Below are 22272 nucleotides of genomic sequence, written 5' to 3' on the forward strand. Positions count from 1 at the left end.
TTTTTTTTTTTTTTTTTTTTTTTTTTGTTGAGGCCGTAAGTATGCCTATGAACAAGGTCACAAATTTCCCTTTCCATTACCCTTCAATTTGATTTGCCTCTTTTTTTTTTTAATATAAGAACGAAAGTTTTCTCCTCTGTTTCATTCTTATTTTTAGATATATTTTCAATATTTAGCAAACTCTTTGGAAGGATTGATAAATTGATATACAAAAAGAATCAACATTTACCCACATAATGAATCCTTGTATACGTCAATAATTTGATGCGATCTGCAAACAATCTTACTTAGTTTACGATATAATTTTGTTTTTGCTTTACTAGCTAGCGGTTGAAAGAAGTTTTGAGCGGATATTACCAAAAGGCGAAAATAGCTTACAATTCGGTGTAACTACTCCAAAATATGAAGTATAAATTAATAGGCAAAGACTAGTTTGACAAACAAAATAAAAAAATATATACGCAAAGACTAAATGGGGGTTATTGGTTTGAGATTTGAATAGAGTTTTAAAGACTTTAACTGTTATGTAGAATTTGTTGTTATTAGATCAAGATTTTGTTAAAGTCTGCTAAAGTTTAGTGTTATTAGTTTATATTTTGTAAAAAAAAATATTTAAAATCTTAACAAATTGGGTTATTGGATTTAGACTTTTATAAAGTCATTAAAAGTTTTGTGTTATTCGATTAAAACAAAAGATTCTAGGATTGTTAATAAATTCAATTATTATGTTATTGGTTCATGATTTTATATACTTTCTTTACAAAATAAAGTCATGCAAAGTATCACAAAAATACAAAGATTGTTTGGAGCATTTTACAATATTTTAGAAAACTAATCAACAAAATTATAAAATACTCTCTAGCAATCATTTAAAATTCTTTCACTTATTCACTTATGATGATTTTGTTGAAGTCTTCAAAACTCTTTATAAAAAAATCCAATAATACCCCCTAATATATTATTATCCAAACTAGGTAACAACCCTCACATATGCGTAAATTACTGTATAATCACTTATGTTAATTAATTTTAATTAATTTAATAATTATAAAAAATTTAGGCACATGATTACTTAAATGTCAATAACATTTTTAAAACTTTTATTGAATAATCATACAATATAAAAATATTTTACTTATTTAAATATAGTTATACATATTTATCTCTTGAGTTTATTTGTTTTTTTATTGTTTAACTTTAATAATAGATTCTTTTACTATTTTTTTTAGCATTAGTACTACGGTCAAACACTAAATAATATACTATTTGCATTAAGATTTTGCAGGACTATGAGAGAATCTCAGGACAAATTGTCAATCTTAACAAGTCAGCTATCACCTTTGATTCCCGAGTAAAACAACATGTTAAAAAAAGACTAAGAATGATTTTAAATATTCATAATGATAGAGGTTGTGGCAACTGGCAAGTACTGTAAGTAGGTCAACCTAAACTTATTGACAAAAAGAGAAAAGAAATTTTCAATTATAATGTGGAAAATGTAAACTATAGAACTTAAGAATGGTTTACTCGTTTTCTATCAGAAGCTCGAAAGGAGATTTTTCTAAAAATTGTGGCACTAGCTATCTTTTCAAGTCTATACAATGAACTGCTTTAAATGATCAAATAGTATTTGTGAAGAGATAAACAGTATTCTAGCAAAGTTTGGGTGGAGACAAAATGTTTGTTATGATAAGTGTGTTTAGTTCTCCTAAATATTCAAATTACCTTTGAAAATAATTTTGGAGTGAACCATGATTGGTTCTTAGAACAATTACTTATCGTAACGATAAAACCAAATCTTGCAACTTAATTTTTTTTGTAGATAGAAAAAAATTCTTTTACATTTTTGGAGATATAATTATTCTTTCTTTATTTGAAAAATTCCACACTCCTTATGTTGACCTTAAAAAACCATAACCAAAAAAAGAGTAATAAAATCTGAAATAAATCTCTAGTTACTGTTAAGAGAGATTTAAATATGTCTTATTCAAAGTTTAAAAAAAATCTTTTATGAAGCAAAAAAAGAAGTAAATTAAACACAACTTTAAATTAAATGATTGATTTTGAAAATTAAGATTTTGAGTATGGAAACAAATTGAAAATGAGCAGTGGAAACTTTGACCGGATGCATTTGTGAATAAAGCAAAAATAAACTGTATACTGTTTTGAGGCTTTATAAAATCGAGTAATCTAAAGAAGGAGGAAAAACAAAGTCACCTACAAGTCTAAAGTTGTTCTTCTCTTGATTCTTCTCATAGTAGAGGTATCTTCACCTTCATATCGCCCTATCCTATGTTGCATCAGTCTTCTTTTTGTTGTCTTTACATAAAATGAATATATCTCTTTTTATTTTATGGTATCAGATTGATTGAATATATTTTCATTGCTGGTTATGGTGTTTGGATTTTTCATTTTGATTGTGGAGAAACTAAGGTATAGTTCTTCTTAACAAGTATAGAATTGTTACTTTGGTTTTGATTTTTTTTTTTTATTCTCATTTACTTTGTTTTGATTAATGTGATTTGATTTGTGTTTTTTTTGTGACTAAATTTTTCTTCACTGGTTGTTAGACTGACAAGACATTATTTGGCGTCTATTTGCAAACTGGTCACCACCTTGGGATATTTTTCACTTCATTAGAAGTTATGAACAAGTATGAAGTGGTAAAAGTGCGCAAGATTTTGATGAAGGAGTGATGGTTGCACCATTAGTTTAGGTGGAGGTATGAGAATATACTCCAAGGAAGAAACTGTTCAGGTACTCGCATCAGGTTGCTCCTTATTTACATGTGACATAGCTGTTGGATCAAGCTCCAAGCAACCTTTAGGAGCATTCTTACCTTCTTCACATGTAAGTAACATTTACATGTGAAGAAGCCTTTACATTTACATTCAGGTTGCTTAGAGCTTGATCACACAGCTATGTCACATGAACCTTTAGGAGCCTTCTTAAGTAAATGAAAGGCCACCTGATGCGAGAACCTGAACAGTTCTTTCCTTGTGTATGTTCTCTGAGTTGGATGCCTATGGAATACAGTGTGGAATTCTGAGAGTTTTTACAGAAATAAATATATTTGTAAGGATATGAGTGGTAGATATATATATATATATATATATATATATATGTGTGTGTTTGTGAAAATGTATATGAAGAGGACTTAAAATAAAAAATATAACCGTAGTGAAAAATACAATATAAGAAGTTCATAAAACAATTTGGCCTTTGAAAACATTTTTCATCTATATCATGAAAATAAATTGATAAAAAATTGATAGTTATCTAAAATTTTTTAAAAATTATAAATCTATAAATGTTAGAAATACACAACTATATGAAATAAAGAGATGATTGGAAAAACAAATATAGTAAAAACTAGAAAAGGGAAAATATGGTAAAGAGTGTAATCTCTATATTAGTAAAAGAGAAGTACAAAATCTTTTGCGGGTCGGGTTATAGAAAGAAAATAACCCGAAATTAATTAAATCAGATACAGATTGTTTATATCCAAAATCTACAAATGGGTTATCCGAAATCTAAAGATCCAACAAAAAATAATTTAAAAACAATTCCAATCAAACAAAGTCTAGTATATATTTATGGTTCCTATAATTTAGGAAACAATTCAAATTTATGGATATTAATCAGAATTAGAAATCAATCAATATCATTATGAAGTGAATATCATATTTTTACCAAATATATTTTCGGTAAACTTATCCTAATTTTTAGTATACTAATTGATTTCGAAATAAGGAATCGCTTAATCAGTCTCCTAAGATATCATATCTTTACCAAATATATTTCCGCTAAATTGATCCTAATTTTTAGTCTATTAATTTTTTATTCTCCTAATTGATTTCGGAAAAAGAAACAGAAAATTTGATTACCGAATCAATCAACAAATATTAGAATACAGTAAAACCTCTATAAATTAATAAGGTCGGGACCATGAAATTTTATTAATTTATAGAGGTTTTAATTTATCGATAAATTAATATTTTATTAATTTATGAAGAGATTTTCTCATTTTTATAATGAAAAATTTCTATTACAAAATAATATATTTTTGTTATTTTTCACATTTTTAAAAAATTTTCTTAATTTATAATTTTGGTTATCGTAATAGGATGAATGTCAAATTTTTAATAGATTATCTAGGTAAAAATGAGAAATGTTAGAAGTTTGGAGTTTAGAAAATATTGTTACTACTATCTTTCATGGTAATGATGAAGTCGCAGAAGGTATTACGGTATCTTTAAAACCAATTAGTAAAGAAACAATTATCGCATATATAACTCTTCACAATTTATGGATGCGATTTGAAAATACAACAATGAAAAAATTAGAGATGAGCTCCAACAAGATTGCATATTCAAGAATAGACAAACAACAATAGAGTCATATTTCACTAGATTTTCTTAGATATATATATATATATATATCAGTTTATATGATTATTAATTTATGATATTGATGGGACTATATTTTTACATAGGATTTTCAAAAAAATTATTATTTTATTATTTTATCAAAATGTGTTATTTTTTACAACGGTCCAACTCGGGACCAGAAGAATTTATTAATTTATAGCGAGTGTTAAATTAAAAAGTATTAATTTATAGTGGTTCTACTGTACTAGGTTTAAACCCGCGGTATACCGCGGGACTATTTTTGTTTTTAGTCTATTTCTAAAACATTTAAATATTTTAGTAATTATATGTACATTTATTTTTGAAACAATTATGATTAATATTAGTTATGTTTTAAATATTTTATAAGTTAAAAGATTTATACCATTAAAAATTAATAAAATGTATGTATTGAACGGTTGCGGACATGTATATACTTTCGTTGGTTTCGTAGGATGGTTAATTATTTTGTGACTTTAAAATCTATAATATATAAAATAAATTAATATTTTAGTGTTAGTTCAAACCCATAATGTCATATCGGTTCTGGAACAGATTTAATGACTTTAACCCGCAAAAAAATTATCCTACAAAACCCATGAGAGTATATAGTCTGCAGCCATATGTCCCGCTTGAGTTTACAGGATTAGGATATGTGAACATTTTACTAATTTAATTCTTTTAGTTTTGTTTTAATGGTAAAAACATGATAATATGTGTTAACCGCCATGTGAGGTCTGACCCGCAACAGATTTAATGATTTTAACCCGCAAAAATATTATTACTTTGATTAGTAAGAATTTTTTTCCAAGTATAAGGAAAGTTATATTTATTTATTTAATTATCAAATTAGTATTTAATGCAAATAGTTGTTTACAAAAATCAGAAACCTTATCATAATTTAATAAATTGTAAATTATAAAATATAAATATTTAATGTTAATGGTATGATTGTAAATAAGTTTCAACTTCAGGATTTATTTGCTAAATATCTCCGAAAATGTATATATAGATTTATACATTAGTTAATTTATAATTACTATGTTTGAGGTTTACCGGTATACCCCGAGACAATTTGTTTACTTACATAATCATAATTTAATTAATTTAATTGGATGACTAATATCCTAATATTGATGGTGTTAACAAATTAATAAATTAAAATTCAACCCATGTTCTAACATTTGATTAAAAATATTTTAAATTTATATTAATGTTACTATAACCCGTTTTAAAATATAGCCCATTTTATGAGATTTTTAACCTTTATAAATCTAAAGATTCATAGTATTTTAATTTTTAGTAAGTTTAAACATATATAGAAATAATCATATATATATATATTTTTGATATGGTGTTAAAATATAAAAAAAGGTAAAGACAGAAAATATTATATAGGAATTTTGATAAAATAATATTAATGTAAAAATGATATAAGTGTTAAGTTTCTCTTGAAAAGAAAATTATACCGATGGATTTCATATAACTTAATTTTAGATAATCATTTTAAAGCACATGACTTCTAATTATCCATTCTATATTTTGTTTGATTAACTATATTAATATATTCGTGTGGAGTACGAAGCAAAATGTAGATTTTAAAGGGGGAAAAGCAAAAATGCCCCTTTTTTCCTTCCACTTTTTAAAAATGCCTTTGGGAAGGGTCCATTTTTAAGGGTACCCTTTTTTTTGGTGAAAAAGACTTTTTTACCCTTAATGAAGGAAACCTAATTTTCTCTCCACTTCGCCGTGCTTCTCTCCTTCCTCAACCGACGATTCTCTCTCCTTTGTTCATCGGCGATTCTTCGCGGCGATTCTCGATCCTTCTTCGCGGCGATTCTCGATCCTTCTTCGCGGCGATTCTGCGCTTTCGTCTCTCGTACACGTAATTCCCGACATTGATTCTGGTTCTATCGCAGGCAGGTTCATTCTTTCTTTGTTTCTTTCTGGGTTTATCAATTTGGACTATCGCTTTTTTAAATTTAGGGCTTTTAGATTTCTTTGATATCGATTTGGAATATGTAAACTCTTTTAAATTTGGATTTATGTTCTTTTAAAACAGTTTTTAAAAGCCCCTTCAGTTTCTTTGATATCGATCCAGATTCAGATCTGATGCATTCAGATCGATAATTGTGTTTGATATGGATTTGAAATTAGTAAAGTCTTGTAAATTTGGATTTTTGTTATCTCTTGTAAAACACTTTTTAGAAAGTCCCTGTTAAACCATTTGATATCAATTTTTAGATCGGTCGTAGTTGAATTATGTCGATAAAGTGTGTTGATAAGATGACTTCAGATCGATAACGTGTGATGTTGATTTTTAAAAACCCTTTTAAAACTCTTGTAAATCCGTTGAAAAGTCTAATTAAGTGTGTTTCTTTAACAGATGGCATCAAGTGATTTTGAACCCCTTGCACTACCAGAACCAACATATGGTATGGGTTTAGAACCAATTGTTGGAGCAAACATATGTCAACATTCGGACTTAAGCCTAGTTGCCAAAGTTAAACATACATTAGGAAAAGCATCTTTCACGAAGCTTCAATCTTCCTTCCTTGGGCACATCATCAATCTTTCTGCCAGAGACATTGGATTTTCTGGGAAAATATTCCACTACTTGATGCTGAGAAGGCTGAAGACAAGAGGGAGAAACTTATGGTTTACAGTCGACATGCAACCTCTTCGGTTCTCCATGAGAGAGTTCTTCCTTACAACAGGTAATTATAAAGTGTTTGCAATGGTTTTAAAACCCTTTTAAAACCCTTTTAAAAACCTTTTAAAACTCTTTTAAACTCTTTTAAAACCCTTTTAAAACTCTATTGTAAAGGGTTTTTCCCGTTTTAAATGTTTTAAAACCCTTTTAAAACCCTTTTAAAACTCTTTTGAAACTCTTTTAAAACTCTTAAATGGTTTTAAAAGGGTTTTAAAAGGGTTTTAAAAGGTTTTTAAAAGGGTTTTAAAAGGGTTTTAAAATGGTTTTAAAAGGGTTTTAAAAGGGTTTTTAACCTTTTTAAAACCTTTTAAAACTATTGTAAAAGGGTTTTTCCTGTTTTAGAAGTTTTTAAACCCTTTTAAAACTCTTTTAAAACCTTTTAAGAGTTTTAAAAGAGTTTTAAAAGGGATTTAAAAGGGTTTTAGAACAGTTTATATTAGGCAAAGTTTGAACAAACTAACATCATTGTTTTATTAAACATAGGGATTCAATGCGAACCTATTCATAGAGAACCAAGGAATAACGGAAAAGATCCAATTAGTGAACCATATTCTTGGGCGGTGAGAGGAGATTACACTTTAACTCAACTTCAATATCGACTATTTAATGAACCAGAAGAGGGTGAAGAACCTTTGGATGACAAGGAAAAGGAATGCCTCGCTGCAGTGGTATTAACAGAAGCTATTTTGATGACACCAAATTCAACAGAGAAGATACCTCTGTCTAGGCTTAAGCATGCATCGGATTTCGAGATGTATACAGCCCAACCATGGGGCAAGGAAGCATATAACATTCTTGCCACATGCATTCAGAAATTCGATAAAAATACTTGGTCAAAAGGTCAGTATAGTGTCAAGGGATTTCCCATGGCATTATATATATGGGCCTTGAGTGCTGTTCCAATTTTTGGTGATACATTTGCGAGAAGATGTAATTTTTCCAGAACATTCTATCCACTGATTCTCAACTGGCAATCAAGTCGTTTTGCAAGGTTTGATGATATTGTTGAAGCTATTAAGACAGCAACTTGTGTAAGTTTTGAATTCTATTAAAAGTGTAGTTTTGATTATTCATTGGTTATCTATATTTGATGAGTTTTGTTTTGATGGATTTTGATTATTTTTGTAGGTTGAAGTCAAAAAAATAATTGGATTACAAGATCGCACCTTTTCGCATATTACAAGATCGCACCTTTTCGCATATATTAGACACTAAACTCTTTAAACTGAGGTCCTTTTTTTTCTTTTCCCTTTGCAGTCTCACGAAGATGAAGATGGACAGAATAGAAATGAAGAGGTTATAAATGAAGAGGTCAGTATCTATTTTAAAAGTTTTTCTGTTTAAAAAGTGTTTTTAACGGATTTACAGCATAACACTGATTAAAGGGCAACCATAGTGACTTAAACCTTTTAAAACCCTTTTGAAACAGAATGTAAAACCTTAAAAATGATGTTGTTATATGTTCTTTTGTTTTGTGGCAGGCTGGCAAACAAAATGTTGATGGAGATATTGCTAGAGAAGATTTCGTAGAAAGCCAGTCTGCAGATTCTGTCCGTCCGTCAAACACACAAGATGGGAGCTACGCTGCAGATGATGAAAACACTCAAAAAACTGGTGGTGATGATGGTAATTACTTTGAAGAAACACCAAAGGTACATATATCTAGTATTTTTATAAGTTCTCAAATATCCTTTTAAAAGCCTGTTGTAAACCACAATTGTTATCATCTTTGAAGGATAAATCTCCTTCTCCACGCCCTTCTACACCAAAATTTGATCTTCTTTCTGAAGAAGATGAGGTTAGTGAAAAAGATAAAAGCATGGATAAAGAGAAGGGAGCAAGCAGTAAGAAGAGAGGTTTGAGAGAGAGAAAACAGGTAAATCATTAATTTTTTATATAGTTGTTATGAGTATTTTAAAAGATTTCATCAAGTAAACCAAGAAAATGATGAACTGCAGAGAAAGTGTAAGCAAAGCAATGATGGTGATGATGATGTTATGAACAGAAAAGAGGTTAGTAACTAGTTGTAGAAATTGTTATACATTTTATTAAATGTTTTACAAAAAATTGTGATTATCTTGAGGCACTACAGAGGAAGAAGCGTAAACCAAGTGACAATCCAGATGCTGATATTCAAGCTAGAGAAGGGGTATGTATCTAACTTAATTATTTCTATGAGATATTTAAAATGTTTTCCAGTGTATCGATATAAAGTGCGAAATTTTTTTGTTTTGTAAAGCCACAGAAAAAGAAGAGTAAATCTGATGATGTTGGTGGTGTGCAAAGAAAAAGTGAACGAAATACAATTCCTTCTATTCACACTCAGCCGCCTTACACGGCCGAGAAGAAGAAGGACCCAATACTTTATCCTTTTTCCAAAGTTGATAAGACCCGGTTAGAAGTATTTAGTGAATGGAAGAATTCAAGGAAAACAATGTAAGTTTTAGTTTCTAGCAACAAAAGTAAAAGTTCAAATTAGTCTTTTAACAGATGTATTCATGGTTTTGTAAGTATTCATGGTTATTCTGTTTATTTTTGGATGTAGGCAACTAACAATTCTGGGTAAAAAAGTTGATGCCAAGTGGTTCACAACACTAGAGACGCCAGGGAAGTCGTTAACAACAATGGTATGATTACAAAGCTTAAGGTTTTACAAATGTGTTGTTAACGTTTCATGGGGTTTTAAAAAGGTTTTAAAAATGTTTTAAAGAGTTTTAAAAGGGTTTAAAAGGTTTTAAAAGGGTTTAAAAGGTTTTAAAAGGAATTAAAATATGTCTTCTAAGCGTTTTCAAAGATTTACAATGTGTTTAAATTGGTTTACAAGATGATGTGTGACCGGGTTTGAACTTATTTATATGAATTATTTGACAACAAGACTTGTTCTAATCTGTTTTTTGTTGTTGTTTAGCATGTTGATACAGTTGTGAAGTTGTTAAGCAGAAGAGAAGAAAGTCATCCGCACTTCTTTAAAAGCAAAGCATTGACGTTGGCTGAAACTTCTTTTTTGAGAGAGACTGATGAATATTACTCAATATTCGTTGACAACAAAGATGAATATGAGTTCCCTGAAGAAGGATTCAGTCAACTCTTCAAGGAAGCACCTACAAATAAAATATTGGCGCCAATGTTGGTTAAGGAAAGGCTTTGGATGCCATTGATGATCAATTTGGAGAAGAAGGAGTTGATTATCCACGACTAAGGCAAGCATTTCTACACCAACAAAATTAAAGACAAATAGGTGGGTGCATATGCTGTTGCAATGCCTTATATTGCCCAGAAGAAGTTTGGGATGAAAAATGATAAGAGAAATCTCCGTTCAGAATCAATATTATAAATTGCATACCTCAGGTAAATACTGTTGAGCTTGTTTTCTAGTTTTTTGATATGGTCTCTGTAAATACTTTGGACTCTTCACTTTGTTTTTTCTTGATAGGTTGATAAGATTGAAGATAGTGGTGTCTTCATGCTGAAGACAATCGAATGTTTGGCTATGAGCATAACAACACATGGCAATCTTAAAAATGAGTCAATTGGTGATTTACGGAAGAAAATGGCGGTTGATATCTTTGCAGGTCAGTGTAGGTTTTTACATGGTTATTTAAACTGGTTTTAGATGGGTTAACAACTTTTGTATTGCAATGTATTTTAAATGGTTCTAACATCAATTATATTATATTTGCAGAATTACAAAATGACTAGGATAATGGAAGTTTGCATCTTGCTGGTATATGAACGTGATCGCAGGAATGGTGCTTTAGATTATTGCATCAAGAACAATATTTTTGCATCAAGAACAATATTATTGCATCAAGAACAATATTATAACTTAACATATTCTAAAAATATGTTAAGTTACTCCTTTTATATATATACTTCGTTTAAGATTAAGTATTTACAATGAAGTTTAAAACGTTGTTTATCATTTCCGAATCCTTTTAAAAACTTTTTAAAACTCTTGTAAATCCTATAAAATTTATTGAAATACCCAAAAAAATCCCTTTTAATCCTTTTAAAATACGTTTTAAAACACTTGTAAATCCTTTAAAATCATTGAAATACCCAAAAAATCCCTTTTAATCCTTTTAAAATACGTTTTAAAACACTTTTAAATCCTTTAAAATCATTGAAATACCCAGAAAAAAACCCCTTTTAACCTTTTAAAACGCTTGTAAAAACTTTTAAATGGTTTTAATACTATATTTTAAATGATTTTACAATGTTTTTGTATAATAAGGGTGAAAGCCCTAGGCCTAGGCCCAAATAGTAAAATATAACCTCCACTCCCCCCCCCCTTATCAATTGTCCCTAAAAACTAGGGTTTCTCTTTCAAAAAGTACAGTTTTCCGTCTGGGAGGTTGAATGCGCGAAATTCACTCAAATCTGTATTTGCTTAAATTGGGTTCTCGATTTCGTCGGATTGCAGTCACGAAATCGTCGGATTGAAAGTAGAAGTCGGCTGATTGGGTACGCGAGGACTTCAAATTGCAATTTCTCTTTGTCGAATTACGGACTCTTCTTCTTCCTCGTTTTTCCTCTCAGTCCTCTATTCGAATTCGTCGTCTCTTCTTCTCCCTTTTGTAAGTTTGGTTTGGAATTTAATTTTGACTTCAATTTCTATTTCAATATGAAATTTTATGATGTTTTGGTGAACTCGGAATACGAAGGTTGGAAATTTATCAATGTCTTTAAAAAGTTTTAAATTGGTTTTAAAATAGGATTTATAAGGGATATTGGGTGCATGCCTTGAATATGTTCTCTGTAAACAATGTTGACAGGTTTTGCGATATGAGTAATTTTGAAGATTCCGCGAAGAAACTGTGCTTTCCAAAAAGATTAATCACGCCAGGCACAGAGGGAGATACATTAGAAAGAGTTACTAAATATTCTTCAGAGCAAGCTGTTTTGGCGAGTGTAAAGAATGCATTAAAAATAAAAGAGTTCCAGCAGTTAGAGAAGTCTTTCTTGGGTCCAATTATAGAATTTGTTAATCGGAAAAATATCAAGTTCTCGAGTCAACTGGTCCACCACTTACTACAGAGGAGGATTTTGTCTGCGAAAAACGAGCTCTGGTTTGCATTTGATGATCAACCTATGCGATTTTCGCTAAGGGAATTCGTCATTACAACAGGCCTTCCCGTAGGCACTGTTCCATCAGGTACTGTTACATCGAAAAAAGATTTGTGGATGAATGATAAAATGACCTGCAAACGTCTTTTGATACTTTGAAAGTTAAAGGAAAAGACATGAAAGCAGAGGAAAGAATTAGATTAGGTGCTTTGATACTAGTGGAGGGGATATTGATAGCTCAAAATCCTGTAGTTCAAATTCCCTTAAAGAATTTGCTGAGAGCAAGTAGTTTTGAGAATTTCTGTAAGTATCCTTGGGGTGAAATTGCTTACGAATCATTAGTGAGAGATGTGAAACAAATGACTGTGGGAACGTTAACAAAGAAACAATATGGAATGGCTGGCTTTCCATTTGCAATCCAAATCTGGTTGTTATCTTCAGTTCGACAGCTAGGGGAACATTTTGGTGTTAGGGAAAGCATTTCAAGCCAAAATCAACATCTCCCACTGATCTTGCAATGGCAAAAGACATCTTCCCCAAAATTCAATGAAATAAAATTTGTTTTCGAGTCTTGCAAGGTACCATTACTTCTCTAGAACTATTTTTTTTTTTTTTTTTCCAACAGTTTTAAAACACATTGTAAACCCTTTTTAAAAAATGTTAGTAATGTAATTTAGATTTACAATGTGTTTTAAACTGGTTTACAAGACTTTACAACGGATTTACAAGGGATTTCTAGAGTTATAAAAGAGTTTTAAAAGGTTTTACAATATCTATATAAGACTTTTGATATATAATATGAATCGATTTTTCTTTGCAGTTTGAAGTGAAAACAATTGTTGGTGATCCCGATGAATATAGCCATTTGGTTATGCCACCGAATGATGAAGACAAGGATTTTGACGAAGTTGTTAAACTTGTAATCCAAGGCTATAGGATGACTAAGGAGGAATGGATTCAAGGATTTATTCAAGTTGAAAAGGGAGAACAAAATCAAAAAAAGCGTGTGAGAGAAGCTGCAGGGCCATTCTTGAATCAAACTAACAAAAAAAAAAGAATATCTTTTAGTGAGAAAATTGACATGATTTTAAAAACATGTCAACTTACTCACAAAAGATTAGTGAGACTGGAGAATCATGTGGGGATCACTACTGCTGCTGCAACACCACAATGGGAATCAAGGGCATTTCAAGAAGAGGAAGTACCAGCCTCGGCAACTGCATTTCAAGAAGAGGAAGTACCAGCCTCGGCAACTGCATTTCAAGAAGAGGAAGTACCAGCCTCTGCAACTGCTTCCCAAAAAGAGGAAGTACCAGCCTCTGCAACTGCTTTCCAAGAAGAGGAAGTACAAGCCTCTGCCACTTCTTTTCAAGAAGAGGAAGTACGAGCCTCTGCCCCCGATTTTGAAGAAGAGGAAGTACCACCTTCTCCAAGTAAATTTGTAAGTGAAAAAAAAACTTAGTTCCTTTTAAAATCATTTTAAAAGTGTTTTAAAGAGTTTTTAACAAAATCATATAATCGTTTTCAAAGGTTTTGCTAGTGTTTTAAATAGTATTAACAAAATTTACAACATTTCTAGGTATCTAAAGAAGATAATCAAGATTATCAACATGAGAAACATACTGACTTGAGAGGGGACCCAAGTGTTATTCCTGAAGAAAATACCCAGGATACTAATGAAAATGATCCACAAGAAGAGGATATGAATAATGATAAGGTATGTGTTACTTGAATATGATCGACAAATTTTAAAAACCTTGTAAAAACATATTTGAAAATAATTTACATATGGTTAAAAAAAAATATCATTATTTATGCAGGATGAGAAGCCTAACAGTGCTGATGATGTATACTCAAGCCAAGAAGAAGCGTACACTATTATATCGGATGACGAAGAGTGTATTAATATTTCAGATACTGAAGAAGACCCAAGCCAAGAAGAAGCTCCCACTCAAAAAGAAGACCCAAGCCAAGAAGAAGCTCCCACTCAACAAGAAGACCCAAGCCAACAAGAAGCTCCCACTCAACAAGAAGACCCAAGCCAACAAGAAGCTCCCACTCAACAAGAAGACCCAAGCCAACAAGAAGCTCCCACTCAACAAGAAGACCCAAGCCAACAAGAAGCTCCCACTCAACAAGAAGACCCAAGCCAACAAGAAGCTCCCACTCAACAAGAAGACCCAAGCCAACAAGAAGCTCCCACTCAACAAGAAGACCCAAGCCAACAAGAAGCTCCCACTCAACAAGAAGACCCAAGCCAACAAGAAGCTCCCACTCAACAAGAAGACCCAAGCCAACAAGAAGCTCCCACTCAACAAGAAGACCCAAGCCAACAAGAAGCTCCCACTCAACAAGAAGACCCAAGCCAACAAGAAGCTCCCACTCAACAAGAAGACCCAAGCCAACAAGAAGCTCCCACTCAACAAGAAGACCCAAGCCAACAAGAAGCTCCCACTCAACAAGAAGACCCAAGCCAAGAAGAAGCTCCCACTCAACAAGAAGACCCAAGCCAACAAGAATATCACACCAGCCAGGAAATCGGCAGTTGTAAGTTGTTGAAGTCTTTATTATAAATGATTTTCCCTGTTGAAAATGACATATAATATTTTGTTTCTTATGTTTGTATTAGTGCAAACACCTACTACGCAGGAGAACAATATAAGTGACGAAGAAATGAAACAAATCGAGGAAGTTATAACTTCTTGGTCGAAGAGCGAGGACCTCAAAACTATGCTTTCGTCAATTGATAAAGTAAGTTTGAAAAAATCATATACTTGTTATCATAGGCGTTAAACATTAATAAAATTTGGATGTTCTACATTGTAGTATCTTTGGCAAGGGAATAAGTGGGAAAAAGTCTATGCCATGGATTTGATGACTAAAGAAGATGTAAAAAAAGTAACAAGGAGGGCAATATTAATTCTTCATCCTGACAAAATTCCTAAAGATGTTACTCCACAAATGAGATACCTTGGTACCAGAATGTTTTCAAAATTAAAGGTTAGTGAACCTCGACTTTTGTTATTTAAAGATTTTATGCACATTTTACTGTTATTTAATATTAACTTATATTTTTGTTTTCTTTTGCAGGAGTACAAGGACAAATACTTAGGTTAAGGAATTTGGCATCTTGCTGGTCGCATCAAGAAGAAATAATGAATGGCAAAGTATTTCAATGTTTAGTTTGCAAGTAGATTTTTAAAAATTGTCTTTTTAATGTTATGTTATTTCTTTTCGCTTGTAAAACTTTTTAAATGGTGTTAATCCTATAAACAGTTTAGTTATACATGAGTAGTTTGTTCAAACTTGCCTAATATACGAGGTTATTGCTTAAAAAACTGTTTTTAAAAAGGGTTTTAAAACCTTTTAAAAGGGTTTTAAAACCTTTTAAAAGGTTAAATCTTCTAAAACGGGTTAAAAGAATTTTAGAAGTTTTTGAAAACTTTTTTAACATCTTTTTAAACCTTTTAAAAAACCTTTTAAAACCATTGTAACTCTTTTAAAAACCATTTAGAAATTATTGCTGGTATATAAACGTGATCACATCAAAAAGAATATTGAATAGAATAGTATTTCAATGTTTTAGTATGCAAGTATATTTAAAAAAATGTCCTTTTAATGTAAAGTTATTTCTTTTCGCATGTAAAACCTTTTAAATGGTGTTAATCCTATAAATGGTGTTAAACTGTTTATAGGTTTTAAAAGGTTTTAAAAACCTTTTAAAATCTTTTAAAAGGTTAAATCTTCTAAAACGGGTTAATATTATTTTATGCTTCAAAAGGTTTTAAAAGGCTTTAAGAGAGCTTTAAAAGTGTTAAAAACCTTTTAAAACCTTTTTAGATGGTTTTAAAACCTTTTAAACGGGCATATAAATCTTTTAAACCTTTTAAACTTTTAAGATTATATCTTGTTTTAAGAAATTTTAAAAGGTTTTACAAATGGTTTATAATGATATATATCAATTTAGTTTGCTTTTTTAAAAGCTTTACAAGTTTTTCTAATATTAAAACAGTTAACTCTGAATAAAAAATATTTTTTAAAATAGAGTTTACAAGAGCAGAGACTGAAATATTTTATTACAAAGAACAAAAACAAGATAAATTATTCAAGAGTTCTTAAAAATAGATATGAACTATCTCAGTTTCCTCTCCCAGCATATTGATTAGTCATCTCTCTAGCCATGGCTTCAAACCTTCTCCTATCAGATTTGTAGAGGTTAGCAAGATATTCAATGGTCTGTTCCTCATCATTGACCTCTGGTTCAATCAACTTCTCCACTAATTCCTTGAAAACCTTAACAATGGACATGGGAGTCCAACAGTCGCGCCTCAAACGTTTTAGGTGAATGCCTCCCCTATCTGCTACATTTGGGTGGCAAATTCTTGTGATGAAAACAACCTGCATAATCAAGAAATTTTATTTAAAAAACTATTGAGTTGCTGCAAAAAAAGAGTACTAATAATCATGCTTGCTAAAATAAAAAGGAGTATAATCAAAAATAGATACCTTGGGGGGACTTCTTGGGTAATCAGGTGGAAAAGTAAGCCTAAGTTTAAACACTCCCCCTTCATAAGGAGTATTCACCGGTCCGATTAGAGTAGCCTCCCAACGGAAAATGTCGTCATCAACAGTTACTAAAAAAAAGGCAAACACTCAATCTCTTTTATCCTTAACAGTAAAACAAATCTACTCTGAAGATGTATGTGTTTACCTGCTGTGATGTTTGGCGAACGATCCCTGTTCAGACATCTCAGATCAGTCCTTATAAGGCTTGAAGGAGAACGACGGGCCATTTCTGACGGATTGAAGGAAGAATGTAAATTGATTTTTCGAATCTGGGAGATGATTTAGGAGACAAAGGTTTTCGAATCTGAGAGATGATTGAGGAGTTATCGTGAGACATAATGTATATATAATAGGTGAAGCGTCGCTTTGGTTTACAAAAAGTACCCCTTCAACGCTTAATTAAAACCGAACCAAAGCGACGCTTCGCGTAATACCCCTTCAATAAATTAACCCTTCGAAATCTTATCCATTAAAATCTTACCCCTTCAAAACTACCCCTTTGCTGTTTCCAAGTGACTCTTCGCATATTACCCCTTCAATCGTCTTCCACAAAAAAAACTTAAGCGATTCGAAATCAAAATTCGAAATCGTCTCTATCTCTTCAAATCATCTAAAATCGTTGGAGGGTTTTGCTTGGTGTTTGATTACGAAGAAGTGAAGGAGACTGAAGATGGTGAAATCAGAAGAAATTTAGGGTTTTTGCAGTGAGAGAGAAGAGAGAGAGAGATGAAGAAGAGTAAGAGGAAGGGGAAGGGGAAGGGGAAGAGAGAGAGAGTGTGGCGACTTGCTTTTTACAAGAGTTTATATATATGGTTTTTAATCGTTGTAGGGTTTTACAAGAGTATATATGGATTTCAACATGTTTTAAAAGGTTTTTAACATGTTTTAAAAGGTTTTACAAGTTGTTTTAAAAGGTATATATATATGGTTTTTAATCGGTGTAGGGTTTTACAAGAGTATATATGGTTTTTAACATGTTTTAAAAGATTTTACAAGTTGTTTGTAAATGATTTTAAAACAGTACGACTTGCTATTTTAAAAGGCAGTACAAGTTGTTTATAATGGTTTAAAACTGTAAAATCTGAAAAAAAATTCTGAGAAAATGGAGTTTACAACACCACAGACTGAAAATATTTTATTAAAAAGAACAAATTCAAGTTGAATTAAAGAGAGAGAGAGAGAGTTAGATAGCTGCAACACAACTAGATTTGTTGTGTCCACACTGACCGCACCTACTGCATTTGTATTGTTTTGAATTTGTCTTAGCCTTTCCATACTCCCATGAACTAGCTATTCTCTTTTTCTTTCGCCTGCCACTAGGTATACGAGTAGAAGGTGGCCGAATAGAAGTACTAACACTCTCTGGAATCTCCCAATACTCCATATCACCTACTGGGTGAATGCTCTCTGAATATGCTAAACGCCATCTGTAAAATAAAAAAGAGGAAGATAAGACTAATATAACTTTGATAAACCTTTGAAAAACCTTGTAAAACCTTGTAAAACCTTTTTTAAACTGTTTATAAACCTTTTAAATAACTTGTAAAACCTTTTAAAACCTTTTAAAACATTGTAAAAACCTGTCGGATCCGTTACTTTAGCAACCTTTTAAAGACCTTATTAAAAAAGAGAGTTATAACCTTTCAGTGGAATGATAATCATCAACAAACATGTTTTCATTGAGATTGACATGTTTGGCAGCAGCAATTCCATGTGCACAAGGGAATTTGTCAATATCAAACATACAGCATGTGCATTTCCTTGTGTCCAAATTCACCATATATGTCTTTAAAGCTGCTTTAACCTCGAAGATATTTTCATTTACTTGACTAACTTCAAGCCAGCGGATAGTAGTATTATAAGATTCATTCATCTTATTCCCAACTTTTGTAGTAATAGCATATGGATGTCGACAGCTCTCCTCACGTCGTTCATTAAACCACCTAGTCAAAATAGACCTGATTGTATCAAACAGGCAGACAATTGGATACTCACGAGTCTCTTTTAACCTGGAGTTAATGGACTCGGCACAATTAGATGCACTTGACCATTTCCTAATATCAGCTTGCCAAAGATATTCTCCAAGATCCGGATCACCATTGGAAATTTGACTGAACAAATAATCAAAATCATACTGAGTGTAAGCTCTTGAAGCATCATGAACAACTGGAAGAAGAGAAGCAGAAGCTCTAAATCGTGTTTCCAGGTTCTTTTGCAAGTGGAAAGTGCAGATCCCGTGATGAGCATGTACATAATTTACTGATAGCGCAGTTGCAATTGAAGAAGCTCGATCAGACACATAAACTAGATCCTCTTCNGAAGCTCTAAATCGTGTTTCCAGGTTCTTTTGCAAGTGGAAAGTGCAGATCCCGTGATGAGCATGTACATAATTTACTGATAGCGCAGTTGCAATTGAAGAAGCCCGATCAGACACAAAAACTAGATCCTCTTCATCAGGAATAATAGTCTTCAAACACCGCAAAAACCAATCCCATGATGCATCATTCTCAGAATCAACAACAGCAAAAGCAATAGGATACAACTGAAAATTACCATCCTGAGCTGATGCAGCAAGCAAAGTCCCTTTATATTTTGATTTCAAATGGGCGCCATCAATAGAAATAACTTTTCTCATCAACTTAAAACCTCTAATTGATGCACCAAAAGCCAGAAAACCATATCTAAACTTATTATCAGAATCAGCTTTGATGTAAGTGATAGTACCTGGATTCTTCTTTTCTATCATGTGAAACCAACTCGGTAAAACCTCATAACTATCAGCAGGTATACCCCTAGCAAGTTCTGATGCATGTTCTTGAGCTCTCCATGCTTTTGAGTACGGGACACCAACTCCATGGTCATTCCTAAAAATTTCCATGAGCTATTTGGGTCTGAGAGGAAGCTTTCCTCCAGCAAAATGGTTACTAACCAAACCAGCCAAAGTCCTTGCAGATGCTTGGCGATGATTAACATTCCTTAAAGCAGAGTCACAGCTGTGCTGACTAATATACTTTCGAACAACAAAGCTATCTGATGCTTTAGCCTTAGTTGCACGTAGCCTCCAACTACATTTTTCATCAATACATTTAAGAACATACCTCTTGTTGTCTGACTTAAAAGTATGAAACTCAAAACTATGCTTGACTGCATACATCCGCATCTGACTTCTCATTTCTGTTTTGTCTTTGAATAACTTTCCACAAAACAGTGAATCAACATCGATTAGACCAGTTGAGTGTGAAGAACCAGATGGATACCCAACAGAGGTTGTCATGTTACGAGGAACACCCTCGACATATGGATTTGGTATTGGTTGATCCTGAAAGTACAAATCAATGGTTATTTAAAAGGTTTTACAAGTTATTTAAAAGGTTTTACAAGTTATTTCAAAGGATTTAATAAGGTTTACAACCGTTTTCAAAAGGTTTTTTAAAGTGATTAAATGTAAGTTACCTGAGTATGAGTAGAAGTAAAATCATCAGAATTGCCAGAATATTGACTTGAAGAAGCAACAGGAGAACAATAAAAACGAGGAACACCCTCGACATATGGATTTGGTATTGGTTGACCCTGAAAGTACAAATCAATGGTTTTTTAAAAGGTTTTACAAGTTATTTAAAAGGTTTTACAAGTTATTTCAAAGGATTTAATAAGGTTTACAACCGTTTTCAAAAGGTTTTTTAAAGTGTTTAAATGTAAGTTACCTGAGTATGAGTAGAAGTAAAATCATCAGAATTGCCAGTATATTGACTTGAAGAAGCAACAGGAGAACAATAAAAACGAGGAACACCCTCGACATATGGATTTGGTATTGGTTGACCCTGAAAGTACAAATCAATGGTTATTTAAAAGGTTTTAAAAGTTATTTAAAAGGTTTTACAAGTTATTTCAAAGGATGTAATAAGGTTTACAACCGTTTTCAAAAGGTTTTTTTTAAGTGTTTAAATGTAAGTTACCTGAGAATGAATAGCAGTAAAATCATCAGAAGTGCCAGTATATTGACTTGAAGAAGCAGCAGGAGGATCACTCTCGACCTGAGTAACAGCAGTAACACTTTCAATAAAAGGAGTAGAGCTAGGTTGACCCTGATAAAGAAACATTCCTCAAATCAGTTACTTTTCTAAAACAATATTAGAAAGAACAAGAGAATGAGTTTACTAAAAATACCTGCTCTACAATCTCACAAAAATCCTCAACAGTAACACATAGATGAAGAACTCCTCCACTTTGTGCATATTTGAGTTTAAAAGCTTCAAGCTGCCTATCATTTCTAATAAAGATAGGAATACTACCTATAGTAGAAGACTTAGCAGGCAATGAATAACTAAGCTTTAAACATTGTGCCTGAATATCAATGTCAAAATCTTCTAATAGAATTTTTACCAACTCACTAAATCTAGTATTCTCATCAATGTTAATCAAAGAAGCTCCCCTTTCATTATCCATCTCAAATTCCCAATGAATGTTGTTGTTCAACTTCCACAAACCACATACTGAATACAATTCAATCATTTGTACACCCAAACAAATCCTGAGAAAACAAACCAATAAAACTACATTAAAAGAAGAGAGATCCGAACAACTATATCAAAGAATAACAGTAGATGTCCAAAGATCTAATAAAGGACATTATTATCACGAACAGATCTAAAAGAGCAAGTGTTAAGACCTAAAAAAATTCTGACATCAAATTTGAAATCAAAACAACAATCTAATAGCTAACACAAAGTTGAAATTGAAATCAAAACAAAAATACAGAAACAAGCTTACACGATGGGAGAAAAAGACTTTATTATCACGAACAGATGTAAAAGAGCAAGTGATTAAGACCTAAAAAAATTCAATTTATAACGGCGGAGGAGAGATTTGCTTTATAAGACCTAAAAATTCAATTGCTCAATACGATGGGAGAAACACTTACACGAAGGGGGTAGAAGAGACGACGAACTAAAAGAGAGAACTAAGACGATGGGAGAAACAGTGATAACGGCGGACGAGAGATCCGACCGGAGAAGGAGAGATGTCTCCGGAGAAGAAGAGACGAAGACGAAGATGATGGGAGAAACAATGATAACGGCGGAGGAGAGATCCGACCGGAGAAGGAGAGATGTCTCCGGAGAAGAAGAGACGATGACGAAGACGAAGAAGGTCGACGGCGAAGGTATAATAAGATTATCGGTATAATTATAAAACAAGGGCAAAAATGTCTTTAAAAAATAATGGAAGGATATAATTAAAAATGATCATCAAAGGGGGTATTATTAAAAAGGGGTATCAAAGAAAGGGCATTAGTAACAAATTCTCGATTTTAAATTACCCACTCTATCTCGTAAAATCTGTTTTGGAAAGATATTAAATCTAATCAATTAGTTTGTTTCTAAAAATCGTTTTGTAAAAGAGAAAGAATAGCCGAGATCTCAGCTAGGAGATTTTACACTCAATTAGTTAATCTATAGATTTCTGTTAAAGATAAATCTTGGTTGTTAAACATTTTATATTAAATATTAACTACAATGG

General features: G+C 31.9%; 2 protein-coding genes and 1 long non-coding RNA gene across 3 annotated transcripts; 2 read left to right on the forward strand and 1 right to left on the reverse strand.

Annotated features, from left to right (window-relative positions):
• LOC104748416 lies at positions 6690 to 10321 on the forward strand. The gene is made up of 10 exons (XM_019236712.1): positions 6690 to 7126; positions 7606 to 8153; positions 8380 to 8433; positions 8604 to 8774; positions 8858 to 8998; positions 9081 to 9134; positions 9206 to 9271; positions 9362 to 9558; positions 9668 to 9749; positions 10031 to 10321. Exons 1-10 carry the CDS (start codon positions 6796 to 6798, stop codon positions 10319 to 10321), a joined length of 1935 nt encoding a protein of 644 aa, XP_019092257.1. The 5' UTR covers positions 6690 to 6795.
• LOC104746647 lies at positions 10451 to 10914 on the forward strand. The gene is made up of 3 exons (XR_760937.1): positions 10451 to 10470; positions 10556 to 10694; positions 10805 to 10914. It is a non-coding gene; the product is annotated as an uncharacterized LOC104746647 (long non-coding RNA).
• Positions 16327 to 16982, reverse strand: LOC104748419 (ubiquitin-conjugating enzyme E2-16 kDa-like). Its single transcript, XM_010470063.1, has 3 exons — positions 16901 to 16982; positions 16696 to 16823; positions 16327 to 16587 (listed from the first exon to the last, which is right to left on the reverse strand). Exons 1-3 carry the CDS (start codon positions 16980 to 16982, stop codon positions 16327 to 16329), a joined length of 471 nt encoding a protein of 156 aa, XP_010468365.1.

This window comes from Camelina sativa, chromosome 15 (assembly GCF_000633955.1).
Source record: "Camelina sativa cultivar DH55 chromosome 15, Cs, whole genome shotgun sequence".
Classification (NCBI taxonomy): domain Eukaryota; kingdom Viridiplantae; phylum Streptophyta; class Magnoliopsida; order Brassicales; family Brassicaceae; genus Camelina; species Camelina sativa.

Excerpts from the sequence above, each read along its gene's own strand:
- LOC104748416 (XM_019236712.1), top strand. The coding sequence starts at position 6,796 with ATGGCATCAAGTGATTTTGAACCCCTTGCACTACCAGAACCAACATAT. Across the intron at positions 8,775-8,857 it reads ACTTTGAAGAAACACCAAAG|GATAAATCTCCTTCTCCACG; the intron begins GTACATATATCT and ends TCATCTTTGAAG. Across the intron at positions 8,999-9,080 it reads GTTTGAGAGAGAGAAAACAG|AGAAAGTGTAAGCAAAGCAA; the intron begins GTAAATCATTAA and ends GATGAACTGCAG.
- LOC104748419 (XM_010470063.1), bottom strand. The coding sequence starts at position 16,982 with ATGGCCCGTCGTTCTCCTTCAAGCCTTATAAGGACTGATCTGAGATGT. Across the intron at positions 16,824-16,900 it reads TTCGCCAAACATCACAGCAG|TAACTGTTGATGACGACATT; the intron begins GTAAACACATAC and ends CCTTTTTTTTAG. Across the intron at positions 16,588-16,695 it reads ACCCAAGAAGTCCCCCCAAG|GTTGTTTTCATCACAAGAAT; the intron begins GTATCTATTTTT and ends TTGATTATGCAG.